This window comes from Aulostomus chinensis, chromosome 9 (assembly GCF_037954235.1).
Source record: "Aulostomus chinensis isolate RoL2024-O1b breed Wild chromosome 9, RoL_Achi_v1.0, whole genome shotgun sequence".
In the NCBI taxonomy this organism is placed as follows: Eukaryota; Metazoa; Chordata; class Actinopteri; order Syngnathiformes; family Aulostomidae; genus Aulostomus; species Aulostomus chinensis.
In genome coordinates, this window is record NC_141328.1 from 11,841,181 (window position 1) to 11,860,099 (window position 18,919).

General features: G+C 43.2%; 1 protein-coding gene across 3 annotated transcripts in view; it reads right to left on the bottom strand.

Moving 5' to 3' along the window:
- samd10b (sterile alpha motif domain containing 10b) overlaps nucleotides 1–3,073 on the bottom strand; it is a 113,667-nt gene extending 110,594 nt beyond the window's left edge. For all 3 annotated transcript variants that reach the window (XR_015117875.1, XM_086213830.1, XM_086213829.1), the window contains exon 1: nucleotides 2,797–3,073. Coding sequence is in view for 2 of the 3 variants with exons in the window: in XM_086213830.1 (XP_086069956.1) it covers nucleotides 2,797–2,809 (13 nt within the window). In the remaining variant the exon portion in view is untranslated. The remainder of the gene's footprint in view (nucleotides 1–2,796) is intronic.
- Nucleotides 3,074–18,919: the final 15,846 nt, after the last annotated feature.

The window sequence follows — 18,919 nt, forward strand, 5'->3', positions numbered from 1 at the left end:
GTATATATATGTATGTACATATGTGTATATATATGTATGTACATATGTGTATATATATATGTATGTACATGTGTGTATATGTATGTACATGTGTGTATATGTATGTACATATGTGGATAATAGTATGTACATATGTATATATATATATATATGTCTGTACATATGTATATATATGTCTGTACATATGTATATATATGTCTGTACATATGTATATATATGTACATATGTATATATACATATACATATGTATATATGTACATATGTATGTATATATGTACATATGTATATATGTATGTACATATGTATATATATATGTCTGTACATATGTATATATGTACATATGTATATATACATATACATATGTATATATGTACATATGTATGTATATATGTACATATGTATATATGTATGTACATATGTATATATATGTATGTACATATGTATATATATGTATGTACATATGTACATATGTATGTACATATGTACATATGTATGTACATATATATATATGTACATATGTATGTACATATATATGTACATATGTACATATGTATATATGTATGTATGTATATATGTATGTATGTACATATGTATATATGTATGTATGTACATATGTATATATGTATGTATGTACATATGTATATATGTATGTATGTACATATGTATATATGTGTGTATATATGTGTGTACATATGTATGTCTATATGTACATATGTATATATGTATGTATGTACATATGTATATATGTGTGTATATATGTATGTACATAGGTATGTCTATATGTGTATGTATATATGTATGTACATGTATACGTGCGTATACATACGTGTATATATGTATGTATATACTGTATGTGTGGGTGTGTGTATATATATATATATATATAAAATATTAATAGGAGATGAACCATGCTGCTCTCAACTCTTAAAAAAACAAACTATCAAAGAATAATGTTCACTGGACAATACATTGATCTGTTATCTTCATTTGAACAGACATTTATTTCAGAAATAACAAGGCCAGATGTCCAATGAAGCAAAAGCCTCATTAATTTTAACCATTCTGAATACCCAAACATTTGGTTAACATTTTTAAAACATGTTTTCTGGTCAGCAGGCAACAAGGGAAGAAAATGTTAGCTGTAAGTCTCCCAGGAATTTATATTAAGATGAGGTAAATATGTTTACCATTTAGGCACACTGCACCTTGTTCACAGCAGCCTGACTGACAATGAAATTGCAGAAGGAAATTAATATGAACATTACCAATCAACTCAGCTATTATACCAGACAACAAGAAGATGATTCATGACGGGGTGCCCCATAGTCATGGGAACTCTAAATCTTGGGGTAAAGGTTTTGAGATAAAATTATACTGATATCCATTGGCTCTGAACATTGCCATAAGAAGTGAATGCCTGGGGTACTGACTTCATTAATGATGCATAAGTAAAGTATGGATTAATTATAGCACAATGTCTCAGAAGGCATATATGCATATGTGTGCTCCCTGCACCCATACTAATGAAGAGCTAACCTGCGTCAGAAGACAACAGACAGATGGAAAACACAGTTGTTTCTCCATCGATGCTCTCACACACAGTACTGCCCTTGAGCAGAGAGAGACTGTGATTTGACCTCACCTCAGTTAGTTTGCCTAAAGCAAACAACAGCCAGCCAACCACAAAATAAAATAGGGGCAGAAGAACAACAAAAATGGCACAAACAAATCAAAAACAGATTTTTTTAAATTACATTTTCTATTCATGTATTTTTTGCACAGAGCCCAAATAGCCAGCCAGGTTTGTCCCCTAAAGCTATGTGAAGTGCATGATATGCATAATATATGATGTGCTTTGTGTTTCAAAAATTGAACACTTTTTTTCAAGCTGCTGCATATGTATTTACATGTTCTCTCACAAGAATTCAATTCAGTAAATAGATACATGAAATTATATGAATCATTTTGATTAGAGGATTAGGTTTTTCTTTTATTGTTCCAATTTGAGTTTGTCAAGACTGAATAAAAATAATTGGGATTCTGGTGATAGGGTATAAATTGAGTTTTATTCCTGTAAAATAAAAACTTAATCAATTATAAAGGGGATCCTATCCTCTGATACAACTTCATACAGCTGTACATTAAATTTGACCCCATGGTCTCTTTTCGTAATCCAACAAAAGAATGGAAGAGGAAAAGCTGTATCATTAATCTTTTTAGCTGAATACTGGCTATAATGCATCAAGATGAAGCAGGTTGTGATATCAGAGCCCACAAATAAAATACAGACCAGCAACAGTAAAAATCCAGATCACAGCACTTCTAATATAGTTCTGTCTCCAGTTAACCGAACAACAATGAATATAACACCCCACCCGCCACTGAAGACGAATACACCTGTAAAATGTTTATCACATTTATGATAACATAATTGAGTGATATCGGGGGGATTTTTATCCATTTTACATCCAACTCCAACTGAAACACATAGATGGAAACGTATTGGTCGGGAAAAAGTCGGGAGCTTTGGTTATTAACTCTTTTTTAATTGTTTTTTTAAGAGCACAAATGGTAAACACATTACACGAAGCTGCATGTAAGTATGAACGCCTCTGATAAACCCACAACTCACTCTTCTAGAAAAACGTATGTCCTGACGAAGATGTCAGGGAAACTGACACTAGTATGCACAATTTACATAAAAAAACTACTAAAACTAACACTGACTTGCCGTTGGGTGCCACAGTTACGTCAAGGGCTAATCTGGATGTTTTGGTGAAGAGAAAACGCTCTTACCGTCCACAGCCATGGCCGCTCTCAGCGTGGATCTCCCAGTTTTAAGGACACTATTTACCCATTCTCCTGCCAGACCTATTAAGCGTATGAATAAAGAGCGCACGTGAGCGCGTCTTGCCCCATATACATATCGATGTGAGCAGGGAGACTGCTCTTATTGTTGTCGCACTGTAAGAAAAAGCCTCGATTATTCCCCATCCCTCTCTGCTGCCGGATCATGTCTGTCGTTGGCCCGGACCAGTCCCGATATGGTGAGTCCATTTCTGTGAGTCCCCGCCCCCATCTCCTTACCTGATCGCTGGGAGAAACAAGGTCATTATGCATCGATACCAGCTGTTACTAGAACCACAATAAATCATGCTCTCTCTCTCTCTCTCTCTCTCTCTCTCTCTCTCACTCACACACACACACACACACACACACACACACACAGGCACACCGAAAAACAAAGGCAGCGTAAATTCGCTAAAGCCCAATTCCTACAACACGGTTTTAGGCGTAGACGACTTCCCTCCCCCAAATCAGGGAGAGGCACTAAGGACCGCTGCAACAAAAGTAATGAGGTGTGAACAGCTCGAAGACAATGGACTGGGAGGTCGCATGCAACGTCAGCGACAAAAAGTGTATATCTAGCACTGCTAGATATCCAGTGCTGCGTCCGAATTGCCAAGTAGGTCAGATCGTAGGTTGTAGGCTGTCTGAAACCACAACTGGCGCGAGTAGCGACCTACTTCGCAACCTAAATTCCAGCCTAAACACGCCCACATTGTTGGTCGGCTCAGGTGCAACCTACGGAGTTACCTATGGCCCACAATACACCGCAGACTTCTTCTTCATCCCCTAAAAACTTGTGGACGGGCAAGCCAAATTTGTGCCATCAACAGTCTCCCATTCTTATGCAACATGAATGTCGGCTGGCTGCAGTGTCAAAGCCATGGAGGAGCAGAGGGAGCAGGCAGGACCGCTTCAGTACAGATGTAAGTTGCAATGAATTCACTCTCTCATTAATCTGCAGTCCTGTCGCAATTACTGGTTGTCATATTTGCAAAACTCAAGAGTCAACTTACTTTGGTAGATATATGCGTACTCAGTGCACGTCAGTACTTGGTAGCACAACTACCAAGGTTTTTTTGAGGGAACAATGCGAAATGTAATTGTACTGCCACTTGGCATCCTCGAATAGCACTACAGAAAGCTATTGATACACAATCCATCACCCTTACAAATGCCATTCCAATTTTCCAGCCGACAACCTATTATGTAAAATGACTTAGGGGACAGGGTCAAGCTATTTGTTTGTATCATGATGAAAAGTCAAATTCAGTACAAGCTGAATTTGACGTGCTCATTCATATCCACTTTCTTGCTACCCCGTGTATTTTGGATGGATGAAAGTGTAAATCACAGATGTACCAACCACACACAATCAGTGTCATATCTAATGGAAAAAGACAAATGCTGCCACAAATACGCACTGTTGCCATCACTTAGGTTGGCCCCACAGTGGTCAAGGTCTTTACAGACATTAAAACAGTTTTTTTTCCTTCTCTTAAGGCCTGAAAGGTGAAACATTTTTACCTGACAGTTTTGGCTACCTTGCTTCTGCAGCCTTCATCAGAGGTGTCACGTGATGTTGGTGTGACGTCATCTGTGTTGTATATGGTTTTTCCATCCCACCTTAAGTGGTGGGTCTTTACAGGCAATTTGCTCCTGATCATGTCATGTACATGAAAAATTACATCCACGTGCATCAGCTACAAACTTGCAATAATTGTGATAACTTCTCTGGCCTTAGGAAGTTCTTGCAGGACAGCCCCAGCCTACCGAGGCACATAACAGCTGAGATGACTAAGAAAAAATGGGACAACCTGCGAGAAAAATACAGGGTATGTTGGGCCAACATTTGTCATTAACATTCTGCTGTCCTGTTAATCATTGAGGTTAATATCCATGTACTAATGTCCTACTGAGACTGACGGCTCCCAGGACAGGTGTCAGCACTGAGGGTGGTGAGGATACAGCAGTATCCTGGCCATGGTTCATGCTCATGAATGAAGCATTGGGGGAGAGGCCCAATGTCACACCACCATGCCTCATCACCTCAGCTGGCCAGGATGCTGCTGTACCCTCATCACCCTCGGCCACTGTCATCCCCTTGGCCCCACCCTCCAGCTTCCCTCTGCCCTCCACATCCAGACGACCCTCCACCTCCAGCTCCACCCTAGCCTCCACACCAACCTCCACCTCCACCTTCACACCAGCCTCCGGGTCACCGGCAGCTGACGCTCACTCCAGGGACCAGTCCCCACAGAGGCCGAGGAGGAGGAGAAGGAGGCCAAATATGGAGGACATGTAGCAGGAGCTGGAGGCCAGAATGGACGAGCAGGAGAGGGAGGCACAAGCCAGGGAAGACAGAAGATATAGAGAGATGCTGGAAAGAGAGGAAAGAAGACAGAGGGAAAGAGAGGAGAGAAAAGAGGGAAAGAGAGGAAAGAAGGGAGAGGATAGAGAGGGAAGCTAGAAGGGACAGGGAGGCAGCGGAAAGAGAGGAAAGTTTTTTAAGAGTCCTGGAAATATTAGGAAAAAGGTAGAAAAGTAGGTGTTTTTCCATTTATAGTATTTCTTTTATGCTTTCTTTTATATTATTTGGGAAGCCAATATTGATGTTACGGTTTTAAGTTCACAAGTGCCTCTGTTGTATGTGTATGCTTGAATGTAAAGGACTTTCTTATAATCTGGCCCATTCTCCGTCCTGTAGAGCAGGGTTATCCCATGATTGTTTTGAGAGCCTCAGCTACTATTTAGTGTTTAAGGAAGAAGGTAACCACTGCTCCGATTTTTGATGAGCAATTTTCTACGAGCCTGCTGTCCCGTCTTTCTGATAACCAAGCCACCTGATGTTCCATTGACCTCTGACCTGTTTTCTACCCATCTCGCTGAGCATGTGTCCTTTACATACATGCCTTTTTGGGTCCAGATTTCCTTGTTTTTCACTTTATAACTCTTGCAATGCATTCTGTGCACTAGTGCTGAGAAAAGCGCTATATGGAAGATTCATTAAGTTATGTTAAATATGTCAATTGTACTTCCATACATCAGTAAGCAGTCTAAAGATAACAGCAAAATTAAACATGCTTATTCAAATGTTAAATGCAAATGTACAGGGCAGGCCCAGGCCACCAAGATGATGTGAACGTTCGCATTTTTACGTCTCCATGCATCTTTGCTCATTGTGACTGTGGCTCCGCAAGGGTCCTGTCAGTCTGAGTCCAGTGATGCCAACAATTTACCTTTGACCTGAATAAACGTCTGTATACTTTTGGAACTGAGATTCTCTGAAGAGTTTGTGTAATGCCAAGAAAGGTCACCGTTGTCCATGCAGATGTTGTGGAGGATAGTGCAACAGGTGACCACCTCCAATGCAAACGCTGGCTTCACCTCAAGGGCCCTGAAGAAGATGGACCGAAAACAGGCCTTCAGCATTCCAAATGCCTGCTCAATTATGTTCCTGGCCTTCCTGTGCGTGGTGTTGAATCGGCCTGCACCGGGTTGGCCACAGGCTCCCGGTAAGGTGTCAGGAGGCAGATGGGTGCTGCCAAGCAGGGGTAGCCTCCATCCCCCAGAATGCACCAGTCCTCCGGAGGGTACAGCTGCCTGTAATAGACCTGGCACACGGGCATCATGTGCAGACCCAGGGAAGCCCACACAAACATCCAAGAACCTCCCCTGGTGGTCACAGATGGCCTGGAACTGGATGGAGAAGAACAGTTTGCAGTCCAAGTAGTCCTGTTGATGTGTAGCTGGTGGTTTAATGCACACATGGCAGCCATCAATTGCCCCAGCTACTGTCCCAAAAGCTGGACAACCAGCAAGGTGGCTGAATCCAGCACCGATGTTCTCCAGCTGGTCGGGAGTGGGGAAGCCAATGGTGCGGCCCAGGATGGCAATGACAGCCTTGCTGACACTGTGGACTATGTCGTGCACAGTGGATTTGGGAATGTCAAAGGCTGCACACACCATCCTGTAGGATGCAGTGTGGCCAGCCAAAAAACAAAAAGAAGAAAGTCAATGTTCTTGGTTCAGCCATGTTGAGGTCGAGGGCAGCAGTCAGTGCAGCAAGGGACTGACGAGAGAGGTGAAGGTTGGGGCGCAGGTCCACTGTGTCATCCAAAAACTGCAGAATGATGGGCACGGTGGTGTTCAGCTGGCAGTATGGACTGCGGGGTCCACGCTGGAATGTCAGTGAAAAGGAATAATGTTATATTATTGAATGAATGTTGTAAAGTCATTATGTCAGCTGTGCTCTAGGCTATGTTGATGACAACACCTGGCTTGCACGTGTCAAACCTCAGACGCGCCAACACAACCTAAAAACTACTTTTTTTTCTTTTTTTTTACTCCCTTGGGTCAACAAGAAACATGGATAGGCTGTATTACAGGGCTATATGACAAATATCACTGATTTTTGACTGCAGTATCAGTGTATCTCTGTAGGTGTGTACACAAACCACAAAAATATACGAGTGAAAGGAGAGACTTCATGTCGTAGCTAACCTCTGCAAAGAAATTAAATAAACCCTGATACAGAAGCCGTCTGCGGGCCCTGGACTGGCATTGCCGTACAGTCCTCCCTGACACAAGAAACTATGCAGCAGACATGATGCTTTCGGCAGCAAATGTGCCACGGCTAAGGCCATTACATTTACAGTCATTGTTATGACTTACAAGTGTGTTAATGTGCTTAATAATAGAGAATGAGTGTACAGTGCATTCAGAGTGGCGTGCAGTGCGACAGCCAGGTCGGCAGGTGGGGGCTTTCGTCAGTGCTGTCTACCTATTTGCAGTATCTGTGCTCTGCCAGCAGAGGCCGTGTTTCACCACCAAACTTCTAGGGTGTCCGAATGGTGCCGCCGTGTTTAGGTTGTAGGAGTAGGCTGTAGCGGTATGTCTTAGCAGTAGGACGTAGATTGCCACTTGGCAATTTGGAGGCAGCACAGGACTTGTTGCAGCTGCAGCCAATGAAAGCAGACATGGGAGATACCGCAAATCCAGACAAAAAGAGCTCCGGTAGCCAGGGAGACGCGCATAGCGAACAACAACAACAACAAAAAACAACGATGAGAGGCATGGATTCTACAAAGGGTTTGCAATTTCCGTGGACACGGGAGAATGTGGGAGGCTTGGTCGAGCATTGGCGTAAGCACCCCTGCCTTTATGCTGTCCGCGTTTGCCAATCCATTCCTTTGCTCACACTCTCTTCCTCTTTTTTTTTTGTTTTTTTCCGCTACATAGTAGCACACAAACGACCTGGAGGGCTACGTTCTGCTCTGCGTCCATGTTTACAATGAAAGGAGCGTGTGCTGCATTCAAGAGTTTCCTGGCCAGCTGTGCAGTCGGCCACACCTTCTGACAGGGAAAATTGTGAAGTCAACAAATCTTGTACTGTGAACAGCAGCCAGATTGAGCGCCGGGTGGTGTGAACAGCAGGGCGTGTCGCAGACAAAAAAAAGTTGTGTAGCCTGAACAGAGCTTAACTCTCCTTTAGCCGTTAGCCCCCATGCCTTAACCAAAGTAAATAAAATGATGTGAAACCAGAGATGACAAAACAATATTAATCTTCCCAATTTGATTTAGCTTTGATACAAAAAATTGTCATTGTTAATATGGATGATGTATCAACCTCTGCTTAACTTCATTGTGATTTTTACAGACTTGCAAAGTAATTTTGTGTAGTTGAGTACCATATATTTGTGGTAAAACTACAGTATGTATGAGTCAGATCCAACTGACTGATCATTGAAAAGTCTAAGTGTAACATAATCCTCATAATTGTGTCTTTTATTTATTGGTCATATTCAAAACTATATGTCACATCAGCTGATATATAACTGTAATATCACTGAAGAGTAATTTGTGAATGAATGCTGATATTTTCCACCAGACAGAAACCAGATGTTGGTGTTTCTATATCTTCCTTTACTGTACAGGGGTAACATGAAAACTACTGTGTTGTGGGAAGGTATTTTTTGCTGTGTGCAGACTGAGACTCATGAACCATTTCCTGCATTCAGTCAAGGTTCTCTGTACAAACAAATCCTGCTGCATCCGTATCCTAAATGTGGTCATGAATGAGGTAAATGAGTCAGCCTCCAGGTGATAATTAGGGCCTGAGCCTGAAGGTACATCAGGCGAAGACCCGAATATGTTTGCTCGTTTTCACATACACACCCATTCAAAACCTGGTATTATACTGTTCTTGCTGTCAATGAGCGCGTGCAATATGCGCATTATGCGCATTATGCGCATAATCTAATTTCATTCCCTGAACATGTATGAAATTCGCTGAAATTCGGCACACTTGTCCGGTCTGGCTAAACATTCACTAATCAAAAAGAAAAACACCACAAACGTCTATAGCGCCACCTAGGGAGCCACACAACTAAAAGACAATTTTTTTATAATTTGGAGCGCTATAACTCCTCCCACGAATGTCCCACAAACATGGAACCAACACTGTTGGACTTGTCTCATCAAGACGCAAAATTCATACACTCTGACCCCTCACCTATCTACAACACAATGTCCACAAATTGGACAAAACTGTCAAAATGAGGACTTTTTTTTAACTCCCTGAACAAAATCTATCTCCTCCCAGGGCATTAATGGTATCGCTTCCAAACTTTCACACATTAATCTTACAACTGTGCTCTTCAAAAAACTTTAAAAACTTTGTAATATCTCACTCGGTGTCCATTTTACAAGCCGTCAAAGTCGGGGACACACGTTTCATGCTTACAATGGAAGCCTATGGGGAGACCATGTCCTCTCAGGGTACATACTGTCAAACAAACGCTTCTCACTTCTACACCATACATCCCACAACTTCAAAAAACACACCACTGCATTCCTGACAAAAATCCCTACAAAAATATGATATCACGTGTCACTTTTGACCAATGTTTGCCGACTTATTCAGCTTTTACACACTACAATTCTGTTAATTCTCCTCTGCTCTCCACTCTAGCACAGATCAAAGGCAGTGCAGCGAGGAGGGGTTCTTAAAGGGCCAGCTCTCAGCTCTGCTCTCACTCTCTGCATCAGACTCAGGCTTCTAACTCCTAAACTACAGGGCTTACACAGATTTGCCAAATACACCGTTGGATTCAGGCCGGTGTCAAGGACGCGGCCATAGGCCGCAACAACGCTGCTTGCAGCTTTAATTAGGGCCTGAGCCTGAAGGTACTTCAGGCGAATGGGAGGCGCTTGACTCAGTCTTTGTGTTCATTACATTTGTTCAGCTGTTAGTTTGTTGTTAGGTGTCACTGCTGGGAAAAATGTTGACCTTTTAGGCCTTCTTCATTGCAACAGGTGGCTGGTGGAACAAACAGGCAGACACGGGTTAGCTCGAAAACACAATTCATTCAAGGCACTGAGGGGTGAATGGCAGAGGGAGTGGGGGGCTGCTGGTGGTTCAGCCGGGTAACTGACGGTGGTGACAGACGGAGGAGGAGGTCCAGGATGAGGCCCAGGGAGGATTGAGGTCAAGGAGGGAGTGGGTCCTTTTGGCTGCTAACTGGTACGGCCGGGGATTCTAGGGAGGTAGGAGAGCAGAGCGGAGACGTGAGACAGGAAGCACAGGAGATCTAAACTCGAGGTAGCAAGTGATTAAAAAACAATACTCGAGGGGCCTGACGCAGTTACCACATGGTAGACTGTAAAGATCTGGTGGTGAGTGGCTGGAGAACCAGAGCATTTAAACTGGAGAGTGATGAGTTGATGAGTAGCGGGTGTGCCAGTCAGCAGCAGCCAGCATTGGGACCCGCCCCTGAGGAGGAAGGAAGAAGCACACACAAAGAGGGAAGGGGGCCCTGGGGGAAGACCAGGGTTGGTGTAACATTCTTATGTTGCGGGTATATACTTTGCCTCTGTCAGGAGAGGGCTTTTTTTTTAGATGCTGCTGGTGCTGGAGAAAGTCAACAACAGTATTCACAAGACAAAACAATGAGGACAAATATGTAAGTTGTACTCAATTTTATTCAACTGTATTCATATATTATACATATATATATTTAATTTGCAATCGTGTGTATTCTGAAGTTTTTTCTGCATGTCTTTTAGTATTCATACTTCAACCTCAACCTCACAAGATCCACAACAGTGTTATCCTTAAAGAAGGTGTGTGTATTTGAAGAAATGTTCTTTGTTACTTTCCAGCACTGCACACATGATATATTTGTATGTAAAGAAGTAGTTGTGTCCTAGTTGTGTAGTTATGTAGTTGTCACCCACCCAGCCTATAGAAACTGTGACTGCCTCGAGGCTTTATAAGCCTAAACCCAAATCTGGAGGAGTAACTTATAGTAACTTAGTTAAAATTAAAACCACTGCTCCAGCAAACCAACCCAATAAAACGATTAAATGTGGTTTGCTAAATATTCAATCTCTCTCATCCAAGTCTCTCCTAGTGAATGATTTAATTACAGATTACCAAATTGTAATAGCACTTACTGAAACCTGGATGCAGCAAGATGAATGTTAGTTTAAATGAATCTTCCCCTTCTAGTTACATTAACTACCATGTACCTCGTACCACTGGCAGAGGAAGAAGAGTAGCTGCAATTTATCAGTCAAATTTGCTTATTAACCCTCGACCTAATAGTTCATATAATTCATTAGAGAGCCTCACTGTCAGCTTTTCCCACCCAGACTGGAAAGCAGAGAAACCACTCTTACTTGCTGTGGTATATCGTCCTCCTGCACCTTATTCTTCGAAGAATTCCCTGACTTTCTGTCAAACTTAGCATTGAATTCAGACAAAATCATTGTAGTGGGTGACTTTAACATTCATGTGGAAGTCGATGATGATTGTCTGGCGGCTCCGTTTAAGTCGCTTCTGGATTCAGTTGGCTTCTCTCAGAGGGTAAACAAACCCACTCACACTTTTAATCATATCTTTGATTTAGTACTTACTTATGGAATAGAAGCTGACCGCATCAAAGTTCTTCCTCCAAACCCCGCCTAGTCTGATCACTCCTTAATCACATTGAATTAACTTTAACAAATTATATCCTACCTGGGAAAAAAATCCCGCGTCAGTAGATGTTTATCTGACACTACTGTTTCTAGATTTAAGGAGCTTATTCCAGCAGAGCTTGCTGCCACATCTTGTAGTCATATAATGGGCAGTTATGCTGATTTCACCCCCATGCAGGTAGACTATCTTGTGGACAGAACTCTGCATTGAATCTGGTGTTGTAGCAGAGGGTTCTGTTGCTGGTGTATTGGATGGCCGCAAGTATAACAGGGCAGTGTGACTACATAAACTTCTGTTTGAGGCATTAATGCAGTTCGCCTGGAATGGTTTTCCTGGCCTGGTTGGAAGATAACCACTCCACCACCAGAGGTTACCTTGAGGAAACACAGAAGTCAATTTGTAGCCTCAGGGAAGAGGTGTCACACGATGCTTTGAAGGAGGTCCTTGAGAGCAGCCCTTGTGCTTGCATCCTGGAGCTGTTCGAAGTGTACTGTGAGTTCCTTAGAAATGGAAATGGCACTCTTTCTGCCTTCTGGATGTCCTACTTGGACATGGTTGAATGATTAGAAGACTAGAAGAGGACCCGACATCTTTAAAATTTCATGAAAAGATGACCAAACACACGGCCTCAAAACATTCTCCAACATTAACACAAAAAGACCTCATGGAAAGAAAGGTCAAGAAGTTGTTATGAAGGCCGATCGAAACCTGTTCAGTCACATGATCCCTGTGGCTGAAAGCGGGAATGTTAATATGAAGGATGTTCTTGCTCACCCACTTGGCCCATTGCCATGGGCACTGGCAAATACTGATGGCAGTTTACAAAAAACCAACAAAGCTGCACTCACGAGAGAGCTTGAAAAGAATGTATCTCCTGCAGAGAACATCCAAACACCATCTACTTGCATAATTCCTGGGATGAGCCTTATCCAAAAAAATTTATGTTGATAACAGAACCTTTGCACAGATAGCAAAGACAGTGTTGATGCTGGTCCTGCAAGAAGGTGTGGAAAGTGAGAGGATAGATGTTGTTTTTGATGTCTATCATCAAACTTCTATCAAAAATGCTGAACGAGTATACCGGGGTGCAGACTCTGCTGTCCAGCACAAGACTCTTGTAGGTGGTGGAAATTCCTTTGTAGCTCCTCCAACAAGAAGAGCCTCATCAAGTTTCTGGTGGCAGAATGGAAACATCCACAGCACAGACAATTGTTGCAGGGCAAAATTCTGTACTTGACCTGTGAAGAAATGTGTTACAAGCTGACAAAGGAGAAGTGTGAGGAAGTAACAGAGTTGCATGCGGAAGCTGACACACGTTTATTGCTGCATGCATTGCATGCATCTAATGCAGGATCAAAGTCAGTGATTATCCATGTTCCATGCCAAAAGAGAAGTCATTGAGTCAAGCCAGCTGCCACCATGTCGAGATTGTCTTTAAATGCATGTTCAACAGTCAAACTATCAAGCAGCAATTTGGAGGTGCTGTCTTCAAACTTCTCCCATGGTCCCAAGCCCAACTCTGCATTGATGGACTGATGATGATGGCAAGTTGGCCATTCACTGGGTGTGTTCCCCACCTGCACCAGAAGTGGTTTTGGAGCTGCTTTCATGCAAGTTCATACGTTCATGCAAGCTTCCAAATTTCACATGTCTGTCGAATGGACTGTCCTGCACAGATATGTGTAAGTTGCAAACCTGCAGACAGCAAAAACAAGATGAGGATCCTCAGTCCAACTTTGAACTTGGGTAGTCAGATGAAGAAAGTGATGACCTCTTTGAGTGATGAGTCTTGTTAATATTCTCAAACCTGATTATTCGTATTATTTTTTATTATTTTTATTATGATGATGTTTGCGCCTGACAATTTAAAATGTACTGTTGGTTGTTCATAGTTGTACATTGAATTTGAAATTATCATCCTTTATTGCAATTCTTTAAACAAATTAATAAAATGAGTGGGAATCAATCTTACTGTATTTGGTATACTTTTTTTTTTCTCTGATTTTGTTTCTCTGATGCTCCCTGATGCCACAGGATTAAAAGACAAAAGATGATTTAGGGCAGAAATGGCAGGAAAATGTTTGTGATTACATGTTTTAAGAGCTCCAGAGTTGGCTGCACTTATCCAAAATGTTCAAAAAAGGGCTTGATTGTAAGCTCAGAGTCTCCCCTTTAAAATTATACCAAGCATAACAAAGTAAGAGTTTCCAATATGTTTTAACAAAGGCCAATAGCAAGATATGCACCTGTCTTAAAAACATTTACCGTAAATTCCGGACGATAGAGCGCACCGTTATGTAAGCCGCAGATGCTTTTTTTAGGGAAAAAAATCAACTTTGTACACGTATAAGCCGCACCGGTAAATAAGCCGCGGTGCACGGTGGAAACACCTCGGCCGCCCGTTCTCTGCGTGTTGACCCAGTCTTCCAGAGCGTTTTCAAGTTCAGGCCATCTGCTATTATGTCCTCTGAAAGCTTTTGTCATCTTTTTGCATTGGGTCAGTTCGTCATGTTGCCGCCTCCAGCGTCTCACCATCGATTCGTTTATGCCAAACTTACGTGCTGCAGCTCTATTTCCATCTTTAACCGCCAGATTGATTGCCTTTAACTTGAAAGTTGCATCATTAGCATTCCTTCTTCTGCTCTCCATCTTGAGGGTGAGTACAAATGACTGAAAATATCGTGTGATGCTCTTTTGCACCGCGGCATGGACTGGACGCTCCAAGTACAGTACTTAGAGAAATTACCATAACATTTGGCTAGGAATTTCCCTAAGTACGGTACTTGGAGCTGCCATCAGGAACGATAGGGAATTACTGCCCGCTGCCGCTGCCCGCCACACCCCAGGGTGAAGGTAAAATCCTCGTATAAGACGCACCGGAGTATAAGCCGCGGGGCATGAAGCGTCGAAAAAAGTCGCGGCTTATAGTCCAGAATTTAGGGTATTTTCAAAGGGGGAGTGTAACTTTCAACAGCTGATAACACTAACTTAGCTGTGACTCCTTTGCCACCTTGAGTGGTACAGACATCTCATCTGGCCCATGGACTAAAAGAAGAAGAAGCCCGCATGTAGTCATGCGCAGTAGGTAGTTGGCCCGAATTTGGTGTTCATGCACGAGTTCATGGCCCTACAGCAGTACCCAAGCTTGGACACAGTGAAGCAGGAAGACAACGATAGCGTCGAAATTACCCGACTTCATCAATGGACAGTTCATCATTTTGAGTGGTTAGGGGTTTAACCCTAACCAAGGATTTCAAGGTATGTATAAAACAGGGACTAATTGTGTGTGATATTGTCCTAACTGCTGTTAGGTAGCTTAACTTCGCTAACGTTAGGTAAACGTTATTTTGCGAACAGGTACGTTAAGATGTTGAAAAAATGCATTCCCCCTCCTGGTACGTATCCCATCCCCATAACGGTACAAATGAGGATGTTTGTAATCAAAGTGTTATAGCTTATTTTGAATTACCATCATTCACAGAGAATGGATTTTGGTCATTCATTTGAACTTCTGAGTACAGAAATTCAGAGTTACACCTATTGTTGCAGGAATGGACGGCGGTGGAGTGGACAGACAGCAATGACGCTTCTTTAAAAAAATAGCGCTTTTTATTTTTTCCTTTTTTCTAAAATTTTTCCTCCAAACGGTGCAAATATGTACAGTGTCCCAAAAATAAAGTCAAAATGCAGAACTTAAACTAAGCGAAACAAAATATCAAAATGCAAAAATAAACAAGTTTGCCAGGCTAAATAAAAAATGACCTTGCACAAAACTAAATTATAGCAAACTGCTCAGTACCTTCCACACCGACGTCTACACCACAAAACCCCGCTCTGGAGTGTTCTACAGGGCTTTTATACCCGCAGCTCCTCCCCACAGAAGAGCCCAGTTGCAAAAATAAATCAATTTACTAAATAACAAAATTCTAAATGAGAAATAACAACTAACAGAAAAACACCAGAATACATAAACACGATCTCACCAGCATTTGTTAGAGTGTGCAGGGGTGGCCAACCAGCATGTTCAACACATTTTCAATAACCAAAATCCCCTCTACACATAACAAAATATATTTTCCCCAAAATACGAGTGATGAAACAAAAAATAAACGTGTTGAACATGCTGGTTGGCCACCCCTGCACACTCTAACAAATGCTGGTGAGATCGTGTTTATGTATTCTGGTGTTTTTCTGTTAGTTGAGATAGGTGAGATTGTATGGGAAACGGTGTAGTGTGGAACGTGAAAACCAGGTAAATCAAGACAGAAACTGAATGTAGATGAAGTGCTACTCACAGCGGTAGGTCAGCTGGTGTTTTTAATTTGCAGGCAGATAGCTGCCTATGCGCTTGCGTGAGTGGCTAGGTGCGCGCATTTGGCGCAAGCGTCACGGCTTACTCCGTGACACCTATCATGGCTGTTACCTTTCAGTCAATTCACTTAGTACAACACGTATAGTATGGGATATCATGCCCCCTCGTGGCCTGACTGAAGACACCTCTATTCACGCCTTTACGGCAGATGATCTGTGGTGACATATGTGAGGCCCCGCCTGCACTATATATGTGTGCACCTCCACAGTCATCCTTCAGTTCTTACGCTCTTCACCTCGCTAAGAACACCTCTACCGAGTCAAGCTTCCTAGCTGCTGCTAGTTAGCTTGGGCTTGTTGTGGCTACAAGGGCCCCTGACCCCCCCCCCCCCATACTGGGTGGAGGCCCTGACCCAGCCCAAGCACCCCCCAACCCCCAATCCCACAGGGTGCCGCCATTGGGGAGGGAGGGGGAGGGGGGTCGGGAGGGAGGTAAGGGGGTGGAGAGGGAGGTAGAGGTGGATTGCTTGGTACCTGGGACTTGCTGGCCTGGGACCCTGCCGCTCCCCCGGGGGGTCGCACCCACATTTGGGAGAGGTTTGCTAACCTCGGGCGGGCTGGGCCCTGGTGCGATGTCCTGGACTGCCGCCACTCCCGGACAATGGGAGGATGCTGGGGGACGTCTGAGGGATGGGGGCTGACCTCCTTGATGCTGATCGAACTGGGGGCCCTGACCATGGGCTGCTGGCTGGGGGTTCCACCGTGCACCGGGGGCCTGGGCCCTCCCTGCCCTCGCATTGCGCGATGGTGGACCCTCTGCCCGGATCTCTGGACAGTGCCCCTTGGTACTCCAATCTGACCCCTGGACCAGGTAGGCTAGACTCCCTGTCGGCTGGTTGCAGTGGTGACGGGGTGGTCAGCGGGGCCAGTCTGGAAGTTGGCCCCCTGCAGGTCTGGCCCATTCCTCAGCCCCTCTCATCGCCTCTCTGTCCCATCACATCACATCTCATGTGACACTAGGTGTTGAGGGGTTGGACCCCCCAATTTTAATCACATTATAGACATTTAGGGCTTGGGGGAGTGCATGAAGATGTACTGGGAGACTCTGCCGTCTACAACCGGTGGGGCTCCCATGCCCTGGGTGCCTCCCTCAATTTTAACTACATTCTAGTCATCCACATCATCACATCTACATTCCCATGCACAACACGCACCCTGCACCCATGTTGGGATGGGGGGGCAGCTGGGGCGGGGAGTGGGTCCAGTGCTGCCTCCTTTGCTAACTGCACCATTGCAGACCTGGGGGCCTGGCCGGTGCTCTTGGGGGGGGGGGAGTGGTCGTCCTCCTCCCGGCGTGGTGGTTGGGCTGGGGTTTGTCGCGGGCCTTGCTGTTGTGTGGTGGATCGCTCGCTGGCGGTTTCACTAAGTCTGAGGTGCCCTGGACCGTATCAGCATCTATGGAGTACTCAGCCCCTGTATGGAGGAAGATGAGAGTATGATAGTTTTGACCAATGTTTTTTCCTTTTTTTTTCTTTTCTCCTCTCTGTTGTTGTTGTTACTTTTTCTTTGTTTGTTTGTTTGTTTGTTTGTTTTTTTCTGCTATTGCTGTTGTTTTTGTCTCCCCCCTCCCCCTTGTCTTCCCTATCCTGTCCCTGTTCTCTCTTTCTATCCACTCCTGAGCCTCAGTCCGGTAGCTTTATCAATGAACCAATACCATTCCCAATAAAATTAAACATAAATGGCAATAGGAGGAGTTTATCAGATTCTACCTATGCAGAGTAGAACTGCTTCAGTACAACAAGGCACCAGGATCATTGATGCTGCTTGCCCCAGCTCCTGAACAGGACAGGCTAAATTTTTTTTTTTTTTACTGTGGAATTGCTTAAAATGTATGGCTCCATCAACAATCGTATGTAAGAAAGCCTCCAAAAGAAAATGGCACTTTTTTTTACTGACCTCTCCTGGTACTTCAGATATAGTCTGATAAAAATGTTTTTTATTGCACAATACAAATTTATCCTTTGAAATATAAAGGTCCTGTTTAAAACCCCTGGTGGTGGGGGTGGGGGCAGTTTTATATTTATAAAAATGTAATGCAATACTTCAGTGATGCAAATCATGAATAAACTATTGACTCCATGGAGAAGTGCCTTATTATGTACCAAATATACTTATTTTATAATTGCACTGACCGTTAAGAAGCATTTCATTCTTGAACATTTTACGCCCTCTTGTGACTATACTTAACAACAGCCAATTATGTGAACCATTATATAATAATCGCATTTTTAATTATTTCAGTCGAACTATAACATAACACGCTATGGAATAAGAGCAGTGTAAGCCCCATGAAAATAAACTTTTATTAATGTGATACAAACTAAAAGACGTAAAAATAGGAAGAGACCCTATTTTCCGATGTCTACTAACTGTAATAAACAACAACAGATACTTCTAAAGGGACGGGTTGGAGTGGTTGGTGGAGACTGGCACAAACAAAGTTGAATTCTTCGTTACACCTCATTGGAAAACATCCAGCCAGAAATTGTGACAGTTGTAATCAAATGGAGACAGTAGAACATGTTGTTTTTCAATGTATTACAATTGCAAATGATGGACTGACATTAAGAAATGGACTTGAACATAAAAGTATTCAACATACGGACCTTAAAACACAGTTTGGAAGCAACCCTGGAAAGTCCCCAACTCTCACAACGCTGGTATGAAGACAAGGGATTTATGTAATATGGACCCAATGGGTGGCGATAATGCTTCGTA